The 20,704-nt window shown below is 39.1% G+C and overlaps 1 protein-coding gene across 5 annotated transcripts in view; it reads right to left on the reverse strand.

The window, feature by feature from the left end:
• Nucleotides 1-20,704, reverse strand: part of CACNA2D3 (calcium voltage-gated channel auxiliary subunit alpha2delta 3) — a 799,126-nt gene that overhangs the window by 679,071 nt on the left and 99,351 nt on the right. Inside the window, exon 2 of one of the 5 annotated variants that reach the window (XM_025050814.1) lies at nucleotides 2,549-2,673. The exons of the other annotated variants lie outside the window; for them this stretch is intronic. Within the exon in view, the coding sequence (XP_024906582.1) occupies nucleotides 2,549-2,623 (75 nt within the window). The 5' untranslated portion in view covers nucleotides 2,624-2,673. The remainder of the gene's footprint in view (nucleotides 1-2,548; nucleotides 2,674-20,704) is intronic. 5 annotated transcript variants of the gene reach the window in all.

The raw sequence follows: 20,704 nt of genomic DNA on the forward strand, positions 1-20,704 counted from the left end.
CAGTCCTACAACCATGCTTAAGCATCCAGCAGGTGAAGAAGACAGTATACATATACAGTTGACCCTTGAACAACATGGGTTTGAACGGCACAGGTCCACTTACACATGGATTTTTTTCAATAAATATACCATTGGCCTTTGGTACTCCAGTTTTGCATTTTGCAGAGCCAACCATCTGCAGATCAAAACAGCATTTTCAATCCATGGTTGGGAATCTGCAGATGTAGGGGGTTGACTGCATGCATTGTTCTGTGTCATTCTGTATAAGGGATTTGCGCATCCACAGACTCTGGTATCTGCGGGGAGGTCCTAGAACCAATCCCCTGAGGATACTGAAGGACAACCGTAGTTAAGTTTTGGGGAAGTCAAAAGTTATACACAGATTTCCAACTGCCTTGGGGCTGGTGTTCCTAACCCCTGCATGTTAAGGGTCAACTATAATCACAAAAGCAGTTAATCACCATGGCAATAAGTGCCAGGAAGGACTCTAAGTGCCAAAAACTGAACCCAGACTTCAGATCTGGAAAGAAGATGGGCTTTAGTATTGTTGGCTCCTCCAATTTTTTTAAGGATTGAGCGAGATCATTAACGCATCTAGTCTCCAACTTCAATATCATATTCCACCTCCCCCTCTATATCAGTGAAGTGGAGAGAAAGACAGAACACTTAGGAAATAAGTTCAGATTTCAGGCAAAGTTATTATAGAGAAAAGGAATCAGGGTCATGTGATCCAGAGTTAGTTGCTGGGCAAAGGATGTTAGATCATCTGATCAGTGCAAGCTCCTCTATGGAGATGACATGTAAGATGAGGCCTACGTGATGTGGCAGTTGAGCAAAGAATAGTGGGGAAGCATACTCAAGACAGAAGTAATGTGAGAGTCAAGTTCCTTAGCAGAAAGAGATTGGCTTGTTTAAGGAAAAAGAAGGCCAGTGTGGCAAAGTCTTGCTGAACACTGGGGAGAAGCAGTAAAAGACATAATAGAGAAAGAGGCATGTCCTGAGGACCTTGGAAGCCAAGGTAGGAATTTGAGGCACTCAATTCTAGGGGCCTAGTCCCTACAGAAAAGAACAGATAAACATGAGAAGTCTCAGAGAGTGACATCTCAGCACAAACACAATAAATACATTTTAGGTTAGAAAGCAGACAAATTTGTCACATGCTAGTTCCATGTAAGGAATGGCTCAAGTAACTAAGTAAATAGCTGACTCATTATTCACGAACATCAAACATTACTGGGTTCCATTCCTAGAAGAAGTTAGGGCTAAAGATCCTGGACTTCAAGGAGGAGAAGGAGGAGACATATTTATTCAAAATTCCTCTGCCTGTATATTACTGAATCTCAGCAGAGCAGCTGGTCCATAAACACAACTGAAAATTCCTGAGCATCACAAAAGCTGAGTGGCTAGAATGCAGTGCTTTGCTTGAGCAGCTGCAAATTTTGTCTCTCTTCTCAAAAGTTCCTATTTTTCAGCTACATAAATGTATTGTCAGGCTTCTGTTTTAACTAAATGGACTTTTAATTGTGCGCATTTCCTTCACAGAAAGCCTTTATGATATATATTTATGATGGTGTCATCATAAAAGTTACTTAAGAGAACTCTTGCATTCACAATGAGCACTTCCAGAGGAGACAGCACAGGCCTCTCGAGTCTTGAAAACAAGAGGCCAGGTTTCAGCTCAGCTGTTCCCTCCTGGAAGAATTATTTCAACCCCACTGCACAGTAAGAGCACTTCTACCTGGCTTTCCAGACAATAGAAATAAAATCTCACCAATGTGGCTTAATTAAATTGAAGCATATTTTGATATTTTTTAGAAGATTTTTTCCCATTAAAATTTGTATACTAGTTTAAACATGCAACCTAAAGAATCATGAAATCACAACTGTGGATTGTATATTCATTTGCTGTGTTTGTTTCTCTCTCCATCACAGCTCTGATCTCTGCTTGACTTCCATATAAGCAGACCATTTCAGTGGCCTGTTCAGTCCATGTCACCATGCCAATTCTCATTCTATCAGATTAGCCACACTGGTAGGAAGAACATCTTTCTCACTGGCTCCTGGAGAGAAGTCTAGGAAAGCTCTGATTGGCCTGGTCTGAGTCACAAACTCTTTTTGAGGCAATTCCTGAGTCCAGGGTGATCTGGGGCCTGGTGGGCCGAGCCTGGGCATTCTTCCCACCTTGTTGCTGGGGCTTATTGGGTTCCAGTATCAAAAGGAAGAAGGAGATGATCCCCCCACCTCACTAAAAAAAAAAAAAAAAATGGGAGCTAGGAAAGCATAATGATCAGGTTAATATTTTAGCCACGTCAGGTCCCTATGGTCAAGATGTGAGTTAATGAAGTTGTATGCTATATCTAATCACATGCAACTGAATAATGTGCAATCCTCCTCCCCAAGCAGCATCATTTGGGGCTTTATAGTTATCTCAGTTTTGTTTTCATAGATTATTCATTATCAATCACTCCTGGTCCTTTAAGGTGTTATGAAAGTGTTCAATCAATACTTTCAAACACTTACATAACTGAGCAGAAATAGAATCACTTACCTCTAAAGCCATCTCCAACATCTCAATTGGGTATTTTATATTGGCTCGTTCCTCTGCACTGAATGCTGATCGCATAAAACCTCCTCCTTCCACAGTGTAAAAGGAAAGTCTTGCTACTAGAACGTCTAAAAGACAAAGTTTAATGGTGAAGGTGGCTTCAAGCCCATGAGCTAAGCTTCAGTCGAACCTACCTTATTTACTCTTTCTTGGCCTTCATTCTCCAACATCAGACAGAGTTGCTGCCTTCTGTCATCCACCATCCCTAACACTATCTGATATTACCTTATAGATCTGAGTGTACAGTTATTGTCTGTCTTAAGTTTCCCACGAGAATGTAAGCTTCAGAAGTCCAGGATGTCATTTAGTTGGATAGCCCCAGGGCCTAAATAATGTTTACACATAGCAGATGTTCAATCAATATTGGTTGGCCATAGGAATAGTTGTCCATAGATTCCCTTTTTCAATAATTCATTCCCATAGGATTCAACTTGGAAATGCTATTGTAAACAACCATTAAATTAAAAAGCACTGCCATGTCTAGAAGTATTTCTGACTCATCTAAGAGATTCCCACCTCCAGTAGAATATCCACCTGCCCAGGGTTTCAGAAAGCCCTTGAAGCCAAGAAGTTTACTGTGCTTTGATGTCCCTCTTTTTCTATAGCTCTTTTACCTTCCTGCACCCGTTGTGAACTTGTATATTTGATTGTCTTATAAAAATATTTCATAATACTTCTCTCAGATTCTACTGAGATCTTGATTTTATCCAACCTAATGGTCAGTTGGCTGATGAGGACTGAATGACCAGCCACTGTTGGGACTGCTTCCATTTTCCAATTTACTCAGTTGTGCCTGACTTCATATCTGGAGTGTCCTAGTCATTTCTCCACCTACAGACCCCCGAAAGCAAGTGTATTCAGAAGATTCTCAGCAAAATGAGCATACTTCTTGAATTAGCCTATCGCAACCATGAAAGAAACACTGGACCCACTGTCATTTGCCTAATTATTTTCTTACATTCACTGAAATGCTTCTGAAGTCTTCTTGCTTTCATGTTGGCCAAGAAACCCCCTTTATTTTTATGAACAAGCTTTTCAGAAAAGAAATTTACTTTAGCTGCAATCAACCTTTCTAGAAGAAAACCATTCTCTCTGACATGACAAGACCCACTAAAAACCAACAACAGCAGGAACAGCAGCTGTACAACACTGCTGACACCTAAAAGAGTTGGAAAAAAATAGCTGGTGGGGGAAAAAACTAAGTCCATAAACATTGCAGAGAGGCAAGGCTCCCCCAGCTCTCACACTACATGCGGCAACCAATTACTCTCTCAAAAGAAGAATGCAGGTCTTACATGAAGTGGAACAATTAATTTCACGCTTGTCATCCTGGACTCAATAGTAAGTTGATTTGAATCAGATATTTGCGGTACATTACAGCTTGCAGGGGACAGTTCTGGTGCCTCCTGAGCTGACGAACTGCCTTGATGGCTACCATTGTAAAACAATCCATCAATAAGAGTAATTATGATATTGATCAAAGTGGTTGGCTGCTTCAGATTGGAATCAATTCTCAGGAGTTGCTGGGAACAGAAACGTCTAATGGACTATTCCATCACTAGTCACTGCAGCAACTGAAACAGCTAATATTCTGGAAAGTTCTTAATAATTACTCATTGAATCTGCATTTCTGCTTCGCTGGTCATAACTAGACCTGCTTACTGTAGCCTGAAAGTCAGTCCATGTGGATGAAGGAAGGGCCAAATGCAGATTTTTAAAGTGCCAGTATTGGCTAAAAAAGGTAGAACAATTAATGTGGCAAATAATTTTATTTTGTATTAATCAGAGGAACTCATTATTTTTTTTTCTACAGAGTTTCTGAGTGGGAAAGTACACGGGGAAGAAAACAGCTTATTTTATATAGATGCCGCTCTTACAGTGGTCCCTGACGAGAGAAGAAAATCCTGCATTTCAATGTTGACATCAGTAACAGAGAGTACAGTGTCATTAGCGTGGCATTCTCAAGTATGTTTCATTCACCATATTCTAGCTCATGAGGGAAAATGTGGACTCTCTAGGAGGCATCATCAACTTGGGGATACAGCCCACAAGTCTAATAACCCTGCTTGCTTTTTCTCTCACTCAAATGCCTATTGATTTATAAGCAGGCTCTGCCATATCTGGGGCAGCCTCTACATAGAAAGAAGACTCCAGAAGCTGCCACACTTCTTATCAGATGGTCCCTTTCTAGCACAGTCAGAGAAAGCATAGCTGTTCAGTTTTGAGGACTTCCTCTTCTAGTCATGGCAAGATTTGGCACAGCACTTGCCAGCACACACAGCACAGAATGCACACAGGCAGATTGAAAAATGGAGTGCTGGGATAGAGACCACCCAAGTCCGACAGAAAACAGACATAGAAGGGCCTGGACTACAAAGGTCTAAAGATTATATACTTCTGTTAGAGGCACTGAGGAGGTACACTGGGCTTCTAAGAAGAGAGCGAGCTGATGGAAACACTGTTTTAGAAAAGGTGCCCAGAATCACTGTGCAAGATGGACTGAAGTAAAAAGGGGAAAGGAGCATGAAGACTAGTTAGGAGGTTGCTGCAATCAATTCAGAGGAGAGATGATGATAAAACACCAAATTTTTCCAACATAAATGTTCTGTAACTGGGACATTATTTCAAAGAACAAGTTGATTGATACTCATGTGGACATTTGCCGATGCACATCCTTACACTGCGTTTCGTTTTGTTATTTGCAAGCTGCAAGAGTGGCCACAGTGTTATTAGGAATTTACGGGCTCATTAGTTGTCCACCTCCTCTATATCAAAGCTCTGTAAGACACCTGAGTGAATTCGAGCTCAGTTTGGAAAGTTTCAAGATAACAACAATATATTTATTTAAAGGCTTAGAAGGATTTAACGCCAGAATGACTCTTAACTCTCCTCCTTTCGCACTATAAATATTACCATTAAATCAAACAGGATTCCATTTTTAAAAGGGAGAAATCAGGTTTAGACAGTTTTTAACCTGAGAGGAAAATGTGTGCGATAGAAACCAAACAGCCATTCCACAAGGGAAAAATTACAGATGTTTGTCTTCCCTCAACAACCAAATATTAATTTCACTGATGGCGAGATTAAAGAGGCAGACAATAGTCAACTGAGATTACTCCAGTGCTCTTATCTGAAATTGGCAGCACCTTTGAGCTGGGGCTGGAGGACAGGAAAATGTCCTATTAATGCTCTGCGCAGGAGAGATTGGTTGATAAACCCTCCACACTGCAGATAAGGACTGTGTTCATCACAGAAATAGCAGTGACTCCCTCAGAGCAGCAAGCTGCTGTGGATAGGGTTCTCCCATATCTTCCTTCTTGAGTCCTATAAATTTCTGACAAAGAAGATTTTTACTTTAATTCAAATAAGTTAGTAAGAACAGTAACAACAATACTAATAGCAAATGACCCTTACCTAGCAGTTATTATATACTAGGCTCTATCCTTAACATTTAGCATTTAATTTTTATAACAACCCTGGACATTAAGTACTATTATCTTTATCATCTCTATTTTCATACTGGGGAACTGAAGCTCAGAGTGGTTAAGTAATTTGCCCAAGTCATATTCTCCCATCAACACAAATAAGCACATACGCATAACCATGGAGAAGCTAACAGAAGATTGCATTTGGTGGCTACATCACAACACTCCTACCCAGTAAATATATTGTGTTGTTCCAAAAAGCAACAACAGTTTATTAGAAACTACTTGATAGTCTCACTGATCCCTAGGACAGCTCCTGGAAGGGGAATGGAAGGGTAGAAAGGAAGCAGTGGATTGTGAGATAAAGAGCCATCACTTAACCATAGTTTTCTATCTGGAAATGGAAAATGACCCTCAAGAGATCACACACATCCCTGACAAACCCAAACCTGTCGTTTGATGGGAGGGCAGGTCTCTTCAGAGAAGTGTGTCTCAAGTGGTCTCTAACAGTATTGTCGTTATCCAAGAAAATGAAAAAATCCATATTTCTGAGCCCAGCCCAGACCTATGCCCATGACTCATTGCGAGGAGACAGAAGAAAATACATTTTAAACAAGATCCTGCATGATTTTATGGAGATTCCTAGATTAGAAACTGAAGTTATCCTTATCTTGCTACCCAAAGAGTTCTCCAAAAGGCACGCACCCATACAGAAAAGCACAAATACTTCTCCCAAATTAAAACGTGTAACAGGAATGAAGAAACCCACTCACAACCTCTTACGAAAGAATTAACATAAGTCTCATTGAGCTGAACAAAGAAACACCTTAAAAACACAGCATTGATATAGTATTTTAAAATGTCATAGTGACACAAAGATGCTCTGAGCAACAAAGCCTGAAAAAGCTGCTCAAACACAGGACAGTTTTGAATCTATAATATTTAAAGTCCAATTTCAGAGCTGCAGGTAAACAAAATGGGCACAGAATGATTCAGTAAGACTATGAAATCAAATCCTGACCTTACTGACCAGCCAAAACCACAGGGTCATAGAAAAAAACATGAGTTATTTTGCTTTAGGATGGCCAGTAAAGTCTTAGAAAGTGTGAACAGGCTGTTGAGGCCTGGAAATGATTTAAGGTAAGAACCATAATGCCTGGAAGCTAAGATCCACTGTGTTTACTTGGAGTCTAGTCCTCCCGCTGGCTCTGCTTTCCCTGTGGCTGCCTGCCTTCTCTATCTAAACTCCCCTCTCATGGAGCCCTCAGTCCACAGCAGGCTCTAGAATAGTAGGAATACGTTAAGAGTCACTCAGATGCCTGCCACAAATGAGCTGGGAGGCCACAGACATATGGCAGGGGACAGATGATGAATGCCTGGTCTCAGGTGAGAATAGAACAGAGAGCAGAGAAAAGCAGTTCTGTGTCCTAGGTTGGGCACCCTGCATGGAAGATACCAGAAAGAGGTACGAGACATAAAAGTCCTAGCATGGAGTGTGCAGAAATTTCTAGAAACAAACAAACAAAAAAGTCTAATTTTAAGAGATTCTAGCCATGTCCTAGTAACACAGTCATTGGCCAGTTAAGTCTTTATAGAAGCCCCTAAAACACTGCTAAAACAAAGAAAAGAAATATAAAAATAAAATCTAGTGAACAGGAGAAAATCAACGCACTGGCCCACTGACCTCAGAAATGAGACGACTCCTTGCTCACAAGCAAGTGCATGTTCCCATCACATTTCTGTAACAAGTACGGTTGACGTTATCTACTTGTAAGTCTGTGAATATCCACAGTATGATTAAGTTATTCTCAAATAAATTTTCCCATGAAATCCAGTACAAAAAGCTCAACCTAAATCTAAGGCTAGTTTTCCAACTATCCATTCATCGGACCATCCCGCAAGAAAGCAGAAGTTTTTCCTGTAAGGATCTGTTTGTCCTTTAGCAAAACCATATAAAGGGAATATTTTAAAAACAAGATTATGGTACCAAAAAGGCATCCCTGCAAAAACAGCAACAGGTCCCATTGGGACCCAGGCACTTTACACAGATGCAACTTGGCATCCCAATTAAGCAGGATTTCTGGAGAGATTACTGCGTGAATAAAATATTTCAAAAGCTGCTAACAGTACGTAAATCCTAGAAGCAAGCAAAGTTCAACAGGAGAGCTGAAACAGTAAAACACCAGGGCTTCTCTATAACCCAGAGGGTCCTGAAATTTCACATTATTGTTCTGCCTTACAAGTGAAATCATTTTATGACAATATATTTTGATATTTATCTAACTAGCCCCTTGGAGCCAGATCACTTAATGCTAATTCTTCTCCATGTCAGTGCCATACTTATGTTCCAAAGGAACAATATTCATTCAGATTCAAGAGAGAAGATATAGACTTCAAAGGCCAGAGCAGACATAAGGCAAACATTGTTTAGGGAGGCTATAAAGCTGTTCCATTTCTGAAATTGCTGTAAGAGCTGGACGAGACAGGATCAGAGCCCTTTCTGACCAAAACAGGGTGACATTTGAGATTTCCATTCAGTCTTACTCACTACAATGACACAATCTGCAGAAACTGTGGCAGATGGCTATAACGTGCTTCCACAAAGAATTCTGGATTTGTCACCTTATTCCATCCTAAATAATATGTGGTTTTAAATTAAGTTGGTTATGCAGACACACTTGTTACCTCCTAACTTCAAAATGCAAAAATACTGACTTTCATAAAAGAGTAGGTGATGCCCTGCAATTGTGTTTCAGAGGCTGACTCGTTCTCCTCATCTCTTGCAACATGACGAGTTAGACTTCCTTTCAGCTCTTGCATAAGCCTCTTCAATGCTCTCTCCACTTCCATCCCACCCCTAAACTCACCCCATCCCCGTTTTCAAAACCCAGCATTAGGATCAATGCCGTGCAGGACCCAACTTGGCTAAATTTCCTCCTCAGCACACGTTTCCCCGTCTCTCCACCTGATCTGGCTCTGCCTAAATCTCCTACTAGACCCCTTACCACTTACCCAGATTTTCCGGTTAAGACGATCTGTACCTCATATTCTGCAAACTGGTGCTGCCTTGGGGCCTTTGCACCAGCTGTTTCTTCTACCTAAATGCTCTTTGCTCAGATTCTCACTCCTTCCTGTCAACAGATCTCAGATTGAATGTTACCTTCACTACAGATTAAATAATACATTCCCTGAATTCACAGACTGAATCATCACCTAACTACTTCCTAGCATATCGCCTATTTCCCTGTCTCGTTCTTACCAGGGTCTGATATTTTTTTGCTCATTTGTTTCTTGCCCTCCCCATACTAGACTATAAGCTCTCGAGGAGTAGCATTTTTATCGTCTCTATAAATAAAATGGATTTATAGTTCTATGTTTGTCACATATTGACTACATATTCACTGACCACAAAACAGGATTCTGCCTAATTCCAGTATGTATATAATAACAAAATAAACCTGTCAAGAAAATCAAATAAGAAAAAAACGTGATAGTGATACTAAATGAACTAGTAAGACTCTCATAGACCATGGCTGTTTTCGATCAAACTTTAGATTTTACAAATATTGTATCCTAAGAACACCTAATGAGAAAAGCAGGGTTCTCTGAGGAACTCTACCAAATGCATTTGCCCACTGCATTTTCAGAGACATCCTGACTGTTCCATTACTAAATGAGGGCTCAGGGCACTGACTCCATGGTATCAAAGCCTCATAATATGATTTTTTCAAACAACGAAAAAGGCAATTAAAGAGTTGTCTGTACCTATTTGGGGTCACTGTGAACCACTTTTATATTATTAAGAGACAAAAGAATGATCCCAATCACACCAAAAACTCCAGAGTTTTCATAAAGAATGTTGAATCCTTGTGTGTTAGGACAGAACCAACAGGATGCATGTATATATAGAGAGATTTATAAGAATTGGCTCAAAGATGGTGGAGTAGGTAAATGCTATACTTGCCTCCTCCCACAACCACATCAAATATACAAGTAAACTACAAAATAACCATCACTGAGAATCACCTTACATCTAGCTGAACGGAAGTCCTATAACTAAGGATATACAGAAGAAGCCACCTTGAGACTGAATATTTTATGTCGACTATAATTAAAAAATAAATTATTTCTTTTTTTTAAAAGTGGCTCATGTGATTACAGAGATTGGCAAGTTCAAAGATGCAATGTGAACTGGCAGCCTACAGACCCAGGAAAGCCAGTGGTGTAGTTCCAGTCCTAAGGCCAGCAAGAAGAGACTCAGGAGAACTAAGGGTGCAAATGAAGTTCAAAGGCAGTCTGCAGGAGAATCTCCTCTTGCTCAAGGGGGCCAGTCTTCATGTTCTATTCAGTCCTTCTACTAGTTGGGTGAGGCCTACTGCATTATGGAGGGCAATCTTCTAACTCAAAGTTCACCAATTTAAATGTTACTTTCATCCAAAAGCACCCTCCAAGTTGACACAGAAAATTAACCACCACACATCCACCCCTTGTCAACTTGGCACCCATAAACATTCCCTAAACCATACCTAATGTCCAAATAAAGACAATAACAAGGTCATACTTCCACTTAACATGATACAATTATCCCTCATGCAATCAAAAATGCACTAACCCTTTCCCAAGAAGAGGATGCAAAGTCCTTGGATAATGTTTACTCTTCTTTTTGATATCCCATAACTTAAATACTATGATGTAAAGTTAACAATACTTAGATACTATGATATGACATGTTATATGATAAGGGAATAACAAAAGGAAGGAAACAAAAATATCTGCTATACAAACACACACAGAGTCATATCAAAATAAGAAATACTCATGATAACTACAGTCCTCATTTCTGTAACCAGTCGCACAGCCATGGTTGGTATTTATAACTACCTTCTTCCATTACCCAGTCTGTAGTCACCTTTGGCAAGCATCTCAGTGGTTGTAGTTCTTTATTTGATGGGATGACTCAAAGTTCAAAATCCATACTAGTTAACTAGGGCTGCCCTAATTAAATACCACAGACTGAGTGCCTTAAACAACAGGGACTTATTTTCTAACAGTTCTGGAGGCTGAAAAGCCCAAGATCAAGGTGCAGGCAGGGCTGGTTTCTAGTGAGGGCTCTTTTTGGCTTGCTGATGGCCACGTTCTTGCTGTGTCCTCATGTGGCCTCTCCTCTGTGCATGTGCACTCCTGATGTCTCTTCCTCTTCTTATATGGATACCAGCCCTATTGGATTAGGGTCTCATCCTGTACCTTCATTTAACCTTAATTACCTCCTTAAAGGTCTCATCTTCAATTATAGTCACATTGTGGGGTAGGGCTTCAACATATGAATTGGGTGGGGAGGGGGGGACAATTCAGTGAACAACAACTCGTAATAATAGTCCCCGTCTCACCCAGAATAATATACAACAAGTAATAGTTAAGGAAAATAAGATATTATGTTTTCTAGGAATTTTAGATAAATAAATCTTTCATTTATTCACCCCAAATTAATACATTTTTAATACTATTAAATTAATACTATTTGACCAATAGTTTGAGCACCTACTATGTATTAGACACTGTTCTAAGCAAGGCAGATATAACTTTTCTAAGCAGGGCAGTGATCAAATGAGATATCAGATTATGCCTTGGATGTTAGTCATTCACTATGGGTCATTATTCTCAGATATAAAGTCGCAATATTGAATTTCAAATTCTTTACATTTCAGGTAATTTTTCTTGAATTATAGGTTTAGTATTAGTTCTGTCTCTTGCTTTAGTTTTCTTATTAGGGGCTCCTATTAGTTATATATTAGCTCTCCTTTGTCTATCTTCAATGTTTGTCCCTTTCTCTTGAATTTTTTCCCTTATTAAAAATGTTCCTAATCTTTACCTTCCATTTCTTTTAAGGTATTATCTGTTGTGTTCATTTGCTCTTATGTTCCTTCTAGTTTAATGTTTATTTCTAAAATATTTTCTTTTATTTAAAATGCTTTCCTCATTTCTGTCACTACGTTTCTTAGATTTTCTACTTTATGTTCTCTCATATCTTTTATCACTTTCTTAATGAATTTCAGTTCATTTTTGACAGTAATAGGTTACAGTTGTGATCTGTTGTGTGAGCACATCTGTATGGTGTGTTATATGCAGAGATGTTACTCTGCTCCTTATTTTTTCTATCTTATTTTGTCTTGGTATGGGATTTTAGCTCCATCCTTTTCTGTGACTTGTATTTATGTGAAATTAATTTTCCTAAACTTCTAGGAGGAAGCATGGTCCACAGTAGCTTTTCTAACTTCAGAGCTCCCTCTTCTGTTGTTTTCATGTAGTGTTAAAAAATATGTGTTGTTTTCTGAGATATCCTGGCTTTATTTCTACTCCCATGTCCACTTCTATTAGGAAACCTTAAAGAGAAAGGAAACGTTCTGTGAGCCTCTGAGCAAAGCGAACAGTGACTTATAAGGAGAAAAATGTTATAATCAGACTTTGAAAGTAATAACTTTTGTAAAAGCAAATAGAGTAACATATTTTAAATACTCGAGGAAATAAAATATGACTTTATATTCAGAAAAACTATTTCCAACTATAAAGGACATATGCAACATATAAGAACTCAGGGAATATGATTCCCTTGAGCCATTTCTGAGAAATATACTAAAGAATAAACTTCAGACAATCAAAATGGCTAAAAAGCAGAGCTGAGGACTGGTGGTAAAGATTAAATACGTAGATGCTTGGAAAATTAAGGCCAAATAAAGGTTAAAAGAGAGAGATTAGCATGTAATTCTATGTTTTCAAAACATAGATATGATACAACTATTTTTAAAAAATAGGTAAAATGAGAAAAACAAATGCAAAAAATATTTTAAGTATTTTGAATAATAATATTCACAGTGAAATATTGTTGAAATGTTTTATAAATAATATAAGGTCAAATGATTTATCATGAGTTATGAGATATTCTACCATTCCTGAGTCCTTAGAACCAAGTTTCTTGATGTGAAAGATAGAAAATACAGACGTAATATATAAAAGGTTAAAACCTCTTTGGTTCTGTATTTGAAGTACAAGTATAAAGTCATAAAGTAATTATATATTTTTATACACATACAGAGAGAGAGATTTATATGTCTATATTCTGGCCAGCTTACAACTTTGTCCCCTAAAAAGACCTAGAAACAATGACTAAGTAATCCTGAGCACATCTAGTTCCCATATTGTGTACTTGATATATTACTTCTCACTGAAAGAAATCTGAATGTCTCAGAGAAATGGCTGATTCCAGATCTGGGACAGGAAATGTATAAGCTAAGCCTGGAAAATTTTGTCATTCCATGTAGCAGAGAAGCTATCAAAGACTCCTAGGGCCATGTCAAATGGAGCTAACTTAAAGAGGCTCTCCCAGAGCAATAATGTGAACTTCAATACAGATGATAATTGCAATTGATCAAAACCCATAAAATATATTTAAATTCATTCATTCATAGAATCACCGAAAAAAAAAACTCATTGGATAGGGGAAAGATTTCCTACCTTGAACCTGGTGAACAAAGGCAAACAATCAAGGATTTATCCTGCTTTTCTTTCATAAACTATACTGAATGAGAAATCAAAGAGGAGATGAAGGAAACACTTCTTTATGGAAATATTCTAACTACCAAATGAAAAATAAGTGATACAATCAGAATATCACTGCTTTGAAATCCGAGTGAATAAATAATGAATCTAGTCACTGAACACCAACGGCTGTCAACAACACATAGGGCAGCAGGTGCCATGTGCCTCCCAGTGAAAGAACACTCTGCCACTGCCTAGAGTCCTGCCAAGGAATCAGACTTGAGTCTGATCAAGACCGTAGACTGCAGCTGCCAATTAATTCACAGGAAATTCTGAGGACAGAAGAACAGGGTAAATTCCACCATGACAGAGCAAATGGCAAAATGTGAACTGTGAGAAGCTACAAATCAAATGGCCTGATTTTTAACAGATAAATTTAAGGGAGGAAAAAGAAGGATGGAAAAAGAACCTGCATTTTAAAAAAAGGCATAAGACGTAACAAATAAAAAGGAAATGGCTGAGACTAAACTGTAACGTCAGAGATACACGAGTGGTCAAACTACAAAGAAATGCAAGAATGTGATTAAAATGAGAGAGAGGAAGAGAGCTTATGGTATAATGAGGGGAAAGGAAGACAAACAAAAATAAATTTAAAAACTCATAAACTTCCAAAGCGATCAGGTTTATGTATAAAAATCCCATGTCAGAATTATCAAGTGACAATGACAACAGAGAAGTAAATCCCAAACTAATGATGACCATATACTCTTTAAAAAGTATCCATTCTTGTATTACACTTCCATTTGGAGAATAGACAAGGGGTTAGGGGCAAATTATAATTTTGAGATGAGCTCGTTTTTGGTAATCCACGTTCATTCATGATGGTACTAGTTAGGGACTGGGAGAGAACAACGTGAATTTTCCAAAGGCCACCTTTCTGAACAGATGATGCTTCTCAAACTCTGAGTAACAGGTGCATTATACGGAGGGTCGAAAGTTGGCTGATAGAATCCATGCCCAAGGCCAAGGTGCTTTAAGTGCCATTGTCACATCAATGGAGTGAGCGGAAATCCAAAATACCAGGCTCTGGGTTAGGATGAAAGGGCAGGCCTAGCCTAAGGTCCAAGGCCCTAGGCCTCAAATGTGACCCAAGCTCGGAGTCAGGACTCTGTCTCTGCTCAGCACAAGCTACCTTTTGATGGTTCTAGCCAAGGAGTCCCCAGGAGGATGATCATTCATAGACATACACACAAACACACATAAACACTCTCACTCATAACCATTTAAAAAAAAAAAAGTGTTCTTTGACAATCCAGCTATTTGTAGGCTATGACCATATATGCAATTTATTGTCCAAAAGAAGACAGAGTTGAACGTGAAGTAATTATGCAAAACAACTGGTATAAACTGGCACTGTCCTGGGTAAATCAGCACAAAGGATTACCCTAGGTGTGACCCATCCAACATATTTTAAACTGCTCAAATATCACCTAAATATTTCCAGAATTCTTGTTTTGGCCTCTGCACGAAAGGTAATCACCATACTCTCAATGGATCCCCAAGAGTAGGAACAAGATGATTTTAGAAGGTACATGGACAAATATATACTATTTATTAGTCAAATATTTATGTGGATTGAATAATATATAGACAGCATATTAGACGTGATTTCATATATTACTGCTTACAATGAAACTAAAGTCTTTCAGAATGTTTGCTGATTTAAATTTTAAAAGACTGGTATATGCCTCTACAGGCAATATCAGTAATGACACACACACAAGACTGTGAATGTCAGATGTCGATGCCTACTTTTGGAAATTACTGGCATATATAGATGCTCCTTTTTTCCTTCTGCAAATCAGTCAAGAAATCTTTGCTGAGCCCTCACTATGAACAGGGCATTACCCCAGACCCTGGGGCCACAGTGATAACTATGGTCCCTGCTCAGGGAACTCTCCAGACAGTGAGTCTTTGGCACAAATGATGTTATTTTTAAAGCTAATGAAGCATTTGATAGTTTGATTTAATAACAATGAATATATATTGCATTTCATATAGTTGACAGTTTGAACATAGTCAATCTCATTCAACTAATAGCCATCAGTTTACTTTAAAATTGAAGAGAAAATATTCTTCAAGATCATCTCAAATGCCAACTGCTTCTGGTTCACCAGCAGCTCTCCCCAGGTCACAGGTTCAGGGCATCTTTGCACCCCTGCTTGGATCAGGTTTGTTCCTCTGCAGCCATTGGGGCATTTCTCTCAGTAGCTGAGCACTTACTCAAACGCATGCACTGCAGCCCTGCTTGGACTCCATCATTTCTCTAGTTCCTCTCAATAGCATCTTTGGTTGAGAAGGATTGCGGGGCATATTAGGCTCTGGGGAGAAGGTGCTGTAATGAATGAGTCAGGTTGTTCAGAGGATGGGGGAGTACTGCCACCTGAATCTGTACTCCCTACAGAGGGGAAGCGGACGCTCAGAGGTTTACCCACATGGTGTATGTAAGACACACGTCATACATTAGAAGTGCTTTTTCCATGCACTATTACTGGCTGACTGTAGTTTATACATGCCACACAAGTCTACACCATGATAGTGCTACGCTCTGTAACTCTGGGGAAAAAAACAAAAAACAAAAAACAAAAAAAAAACAGAATGAATCAAAACTAGAGACATATAATTTGGAAAGAGACTCCAGATACATTCTAATTTCAGTCTCTTTATACATCTAGTAAGTAAGGCAGGGTAGATATGGTTATCCATAGCTAGAGCTAAAGAAATAAAACTCAGAGGGATTAGTGACCTGTCCAAAGTCATGCTTCTAAAAAGACACAGAGCTGAGTGAGAACTCAAGAACTCCCCGCTAGGCTGTTTTAGGTCTGCAGCCTGCAGCCCGGTATTGGGATGGGCTTGGATGAGCCCCGCTCCCCAAGGGGTACTTTTCGTGTGTGTGGGAGAAGATGTTTTGTTTTGTTTTGTTTGTTTTTTCCCCTTTTGATTCTAATTAATCATTTTTAGTCAGAACTATCAAATGCTCCATTGGCCCTTGAATGAAAGCACTGAAAAAAGAAAATACTAGTTGTGCTGCAGTGTAAAAGACATGCAATTCTTCATGTGATATGAACAATCACCAAGGCTTCAACCTCTGTCATGATCCCATACATGTTCTCCCAGCTGTAGAGATGGGTCAACAACTTGGCTTTAAGAATGGGAAAGCAATGAAGAGCTAAGGACAATTACAACAACAACAACAAAAGAGGTGCTGGAAATAAACTGGAGCCATAGAAACTTATAATAAAAGACTAAACACTGAATATAATCAAGAGCACCCAATTTTTGACCACATTTATCTGGCATCAACTAGTATTTACCAAGCATTTGGTGGCCCCCCTGAGTCTCAGGTCTTCCCACACTACCCCATTATCTTCCTGGGTAGTGAACCCAAGCTCTCAGGAGCTTTGGGTTTCCAGGACTCCAGGGACGAAGAAAAAAACACTGCTGAGCTAGAGAACAAAAGAACAGGAGGCAGAGGGCACAATCTTGGGGAAGATCTCGAATCAGAAGGCACCTGGTTTAAGATCTGAAACCGGGATTCAGGCTAACTGTTGAAGCTGACTGAAATTCACCTGGAACCCAGTCTCCTCAAGTATTTTTGTTGTTAGTAAGAGTATTTTCTACAGAGCACTTCCATATTTTGACAATTGGTAAAGGTGCTTTACTGTCAATTTATCTTCAAAACTTCCCTCTTTGCCATGGTAGTGACCAAACGAAATCAACCACCTCTGCCATGGATTGCATACTTCCAAGTCCCAGGCCCGGTGTTAAAACTTTTACATGTTTTCTGTCACTTAATCCTCCCAGCAAACCTACTTCATAGATACTCTTATCATCATCTTTTAGATGGGGAAACTGAGGCTTAGGAAGTTGATATAACTTGCCCAAGGTCACACAGGAAGCAAATGTTGGAACAATTAACCAGTTACCACCACCAATACACTCAGCATTTGAAGCTGGGTGCATGTGTCCCCAGAGGCCAACCTTTTAAACACTGCTCCACTTTGGCTCCTTCTGCCCCAGGAGCTTTCTACATATTGCCAGCCCACTATCTGCTCCGTCCACCTCCCACCTTCAAAACAACCATGTGAACAGCAGCCTCCAGTGCCTTGTATGCATGTGAGTTGGGCATACCCAGCTTTGTCTCTGTGAGGCCTGGTTTGCTCACACTCTGTTCTATAGGCCTGCCTTCATCTCAAAGTTGCCTATAAGGCCCTTTGTGATTAATATGCATTCTTAGACTGTGGACTCTAAAGCCAGATGGCTAGGGTTTAAACCCTGGCTTTACCACTTAGAAGCTGTGTGGCCTTGGGCAACATTCTTAGCTTCGCTAGACTTTTTCTCATCTCTAACATAGACATCCATGGAAAGTATATGACCCACTTTTCAGCATGCCATGAGAATTATATGAAGTTCTGCTCGTGAAGTGCTTGCAATGGTGCCTAACAAGAAGGAAGTTCTCCGTCATGGTCACCTAACAAAGATACAGAATGAACCCAAGGGGCTGGCTCTCAGCTCCATGTCCAAGGGACCCCATTTGTCACTGGATTCAAGTTCCATTTTGAGGTCACCCAAAAGAAAGCAGAAGTGTTCAACAGAATAAAAACTCCAACCTTTACTTTTAAACACATTTTTCCCCCCAGGGAGTTGTATGGTAACAATGGGCCTGGGTCTAAAGGCATTTTTTTTTTTGTACCAAGATATCTCCAAGAATGACAGTACCTCCAAAGTTTGCGAGGATAAAGTCAGCCTTCATTCTGCTGTGACTGCTCCAAGCATCTCTTTACAAAATCAACAGAAGAGTAGAATTAAAGGTCTGAAATCAATGTAGAGAATCACATCATGAACCATAACACAGGTAAGTCAAATTCCTCTTCCTACTACTTCCTTTCTCAGCTTTATCTACTAGACGGAAATGCATCTCTCAGCTGCTGATCCATATTCCTTTCACTTCACCTAATTAGCATTCCGTGAGGATGCCTCTCACAAGGAAAATCACCCTGCAACTTCTGTCATTTTGATTATGCTGAAGCGGCAGAGGGTTTTCAGTAACTATCTTTGACAAGCATTACTATATCTGGTAATTACTGTTCCCTTGGGTAAGCTAGAACAAAACAGTCTTCCTTATCATCGTTGATCTTTCAACCTCAGTTGCTGTGCTTCGACCTGCAGCAACCAACCAACAGGATCTGTCAGTCCCCTTTTGTGGCTCCTGTCTGGACTGGTTTTCACTTAAAAGAAAAAAATCCACATAGTATGACCATCACCAGTCAATTCTTTTCTCATATCTTGATGTCAGTTGAATATTCCAAATGTCCTCTTAACTTAGAGAGCCCCTGTGACATATTGGACCACTCCAGATAGTCCCAGATAGTTTGTCAGAAATGTCAAAAGAATAGTTTATATTTAAAACTTAGAAATTAAGTTCTTTAACTATATGATTCTATTCTTTCCCTCTTCTATAAACTTTAGTCCTGGCCCCAAATAAGATTCCACAGGTATTGTTTACAATGATTCTTACAGCAGCAGCTAATATTTAGTGAAACTTTACCAAGTGCCTAGCATAGTATAAAGGAGTTTAATTATAAGTGTCATCTGATTTTATTATCATAGAAACCAGGTTGGTAGTTATTATAGTTGTATTATATTTTCACTATCCCTATTTTAATGATGAGTAAAGTGAGAATTAGATACTCAAATAACCTGCACCGAATTTTACATATGTTTGATTTGAAGCTTGATACTTACCCACTAGATTCTACCAACTCCTATGCCATTATTTTGAGCAAGGCTCAGATTTTCTGCTTTTCAGGAAGTAAAGTTATGGTTCTGACCTATGGCATCTAGAAGAACCACATTTGTCGTTCTCAAACCTCTTTAGCACACAGTGTTCTTCTTTCCTCTGATCCAGCCCTTTTTGCCTGGACTCCTCATTTGGCAACCAAGATCACAACAGACATAATAATCCTTTTCAAATGCAGTTATGCTTTAAAAACCTGGGCTGCTTCAGCTTTCTTTGATTCCAGCATTGACAATACACTTTGTCAATGGGTTTTAGTCTCATCTCTCCATCTGCAATTTCAAAAGGCTAGAAGAGTTAGGTTTGTTGCTCTGCACCCTTCCTTTGACATGGTGGTTACCCTGTAACTACCTACTAGCTGATGTGTATCCACGTTTAACTAATACAATAACTGCAATCTTGCTCATAGGGCCAAAAGCAAAAGATCTCATAAAATTCAATCCTTACTTTCTCCTGTTCTTCAAGAGCCTCTAAGCCAAATCCCACCCCAGAGTTAGGACTTAGCAGACTCAATAATTATTGCCCAATACTGCCTTATGTCCTATATTTTAGCCACAGGGCCAGACACCCACTCCTTTTTACATATCAAATAATAATATTTTGACAAGCATTAGGAAGAATGACTGATAATGAATCTATGAGCATCACATCCCCAATATGTTTCCATTTGACAACAATAAACACATCTGTTGGTTTATATGTTGCTGATAAATAAAATATTCAAAATTATCTAAAGACCTTAAATGAGTTTATTAGTGTTGTGGCTTACATTTTTGGTAAACAACACTTTGGAGACATAAAAGGATTAATTTCCTTGAACCACAGGAAGAGAGTCAATCTGAATCACTGTACCATGTTCCACTTGGCCCCATCAGGGGCAGTTTAGACTGCATTAGAGAGGAAAGTGTCTCATGTTTCAGAGTCTTCTTAGCAGCTCTTGCAAAACCTCTTTTTCCTTTTAGACTTAAATTGGGAATGTACTTCAGTGCTTTTCCTTCTCAAGAAAAGCAGGATATATTTGCTTAATTGTACCTACTTCTCTACCAGGTACTGTCACGTATAAAAACTGACACCATAAAAACTAGATGACTTTGAGATTTACACTTTTCTCCCCAATAATAAGAAGCTCTATGATAATAGAAAGAAAATATCTTAGCAAGTGCATTAATCTTTTGAAGTTATTTTTTTTCTATTAAAATAAGTCCACATAGTGGGATGGCCATAAGAAAGCAATTATAAGACCCAAATTGGATTTTTTTTTGCATAATCATTTGAGGTGATTTG

The sequence above is a fragment of the Pteropus alecto genome, unplaced genomic scaffold (assembly GCF_000325575.1).
Source record: "Pteropus alecto unplaced genomic scaffold, ASM32557v1 scaffold75, whole genome shotgun sequence".
Classification (NCBI taxonomy): Eukaryota; Metazoa; Chordata; class Mammalia; order Chiroptera; family Pteropodidae; genus Pteropus; species Pteropus alecto.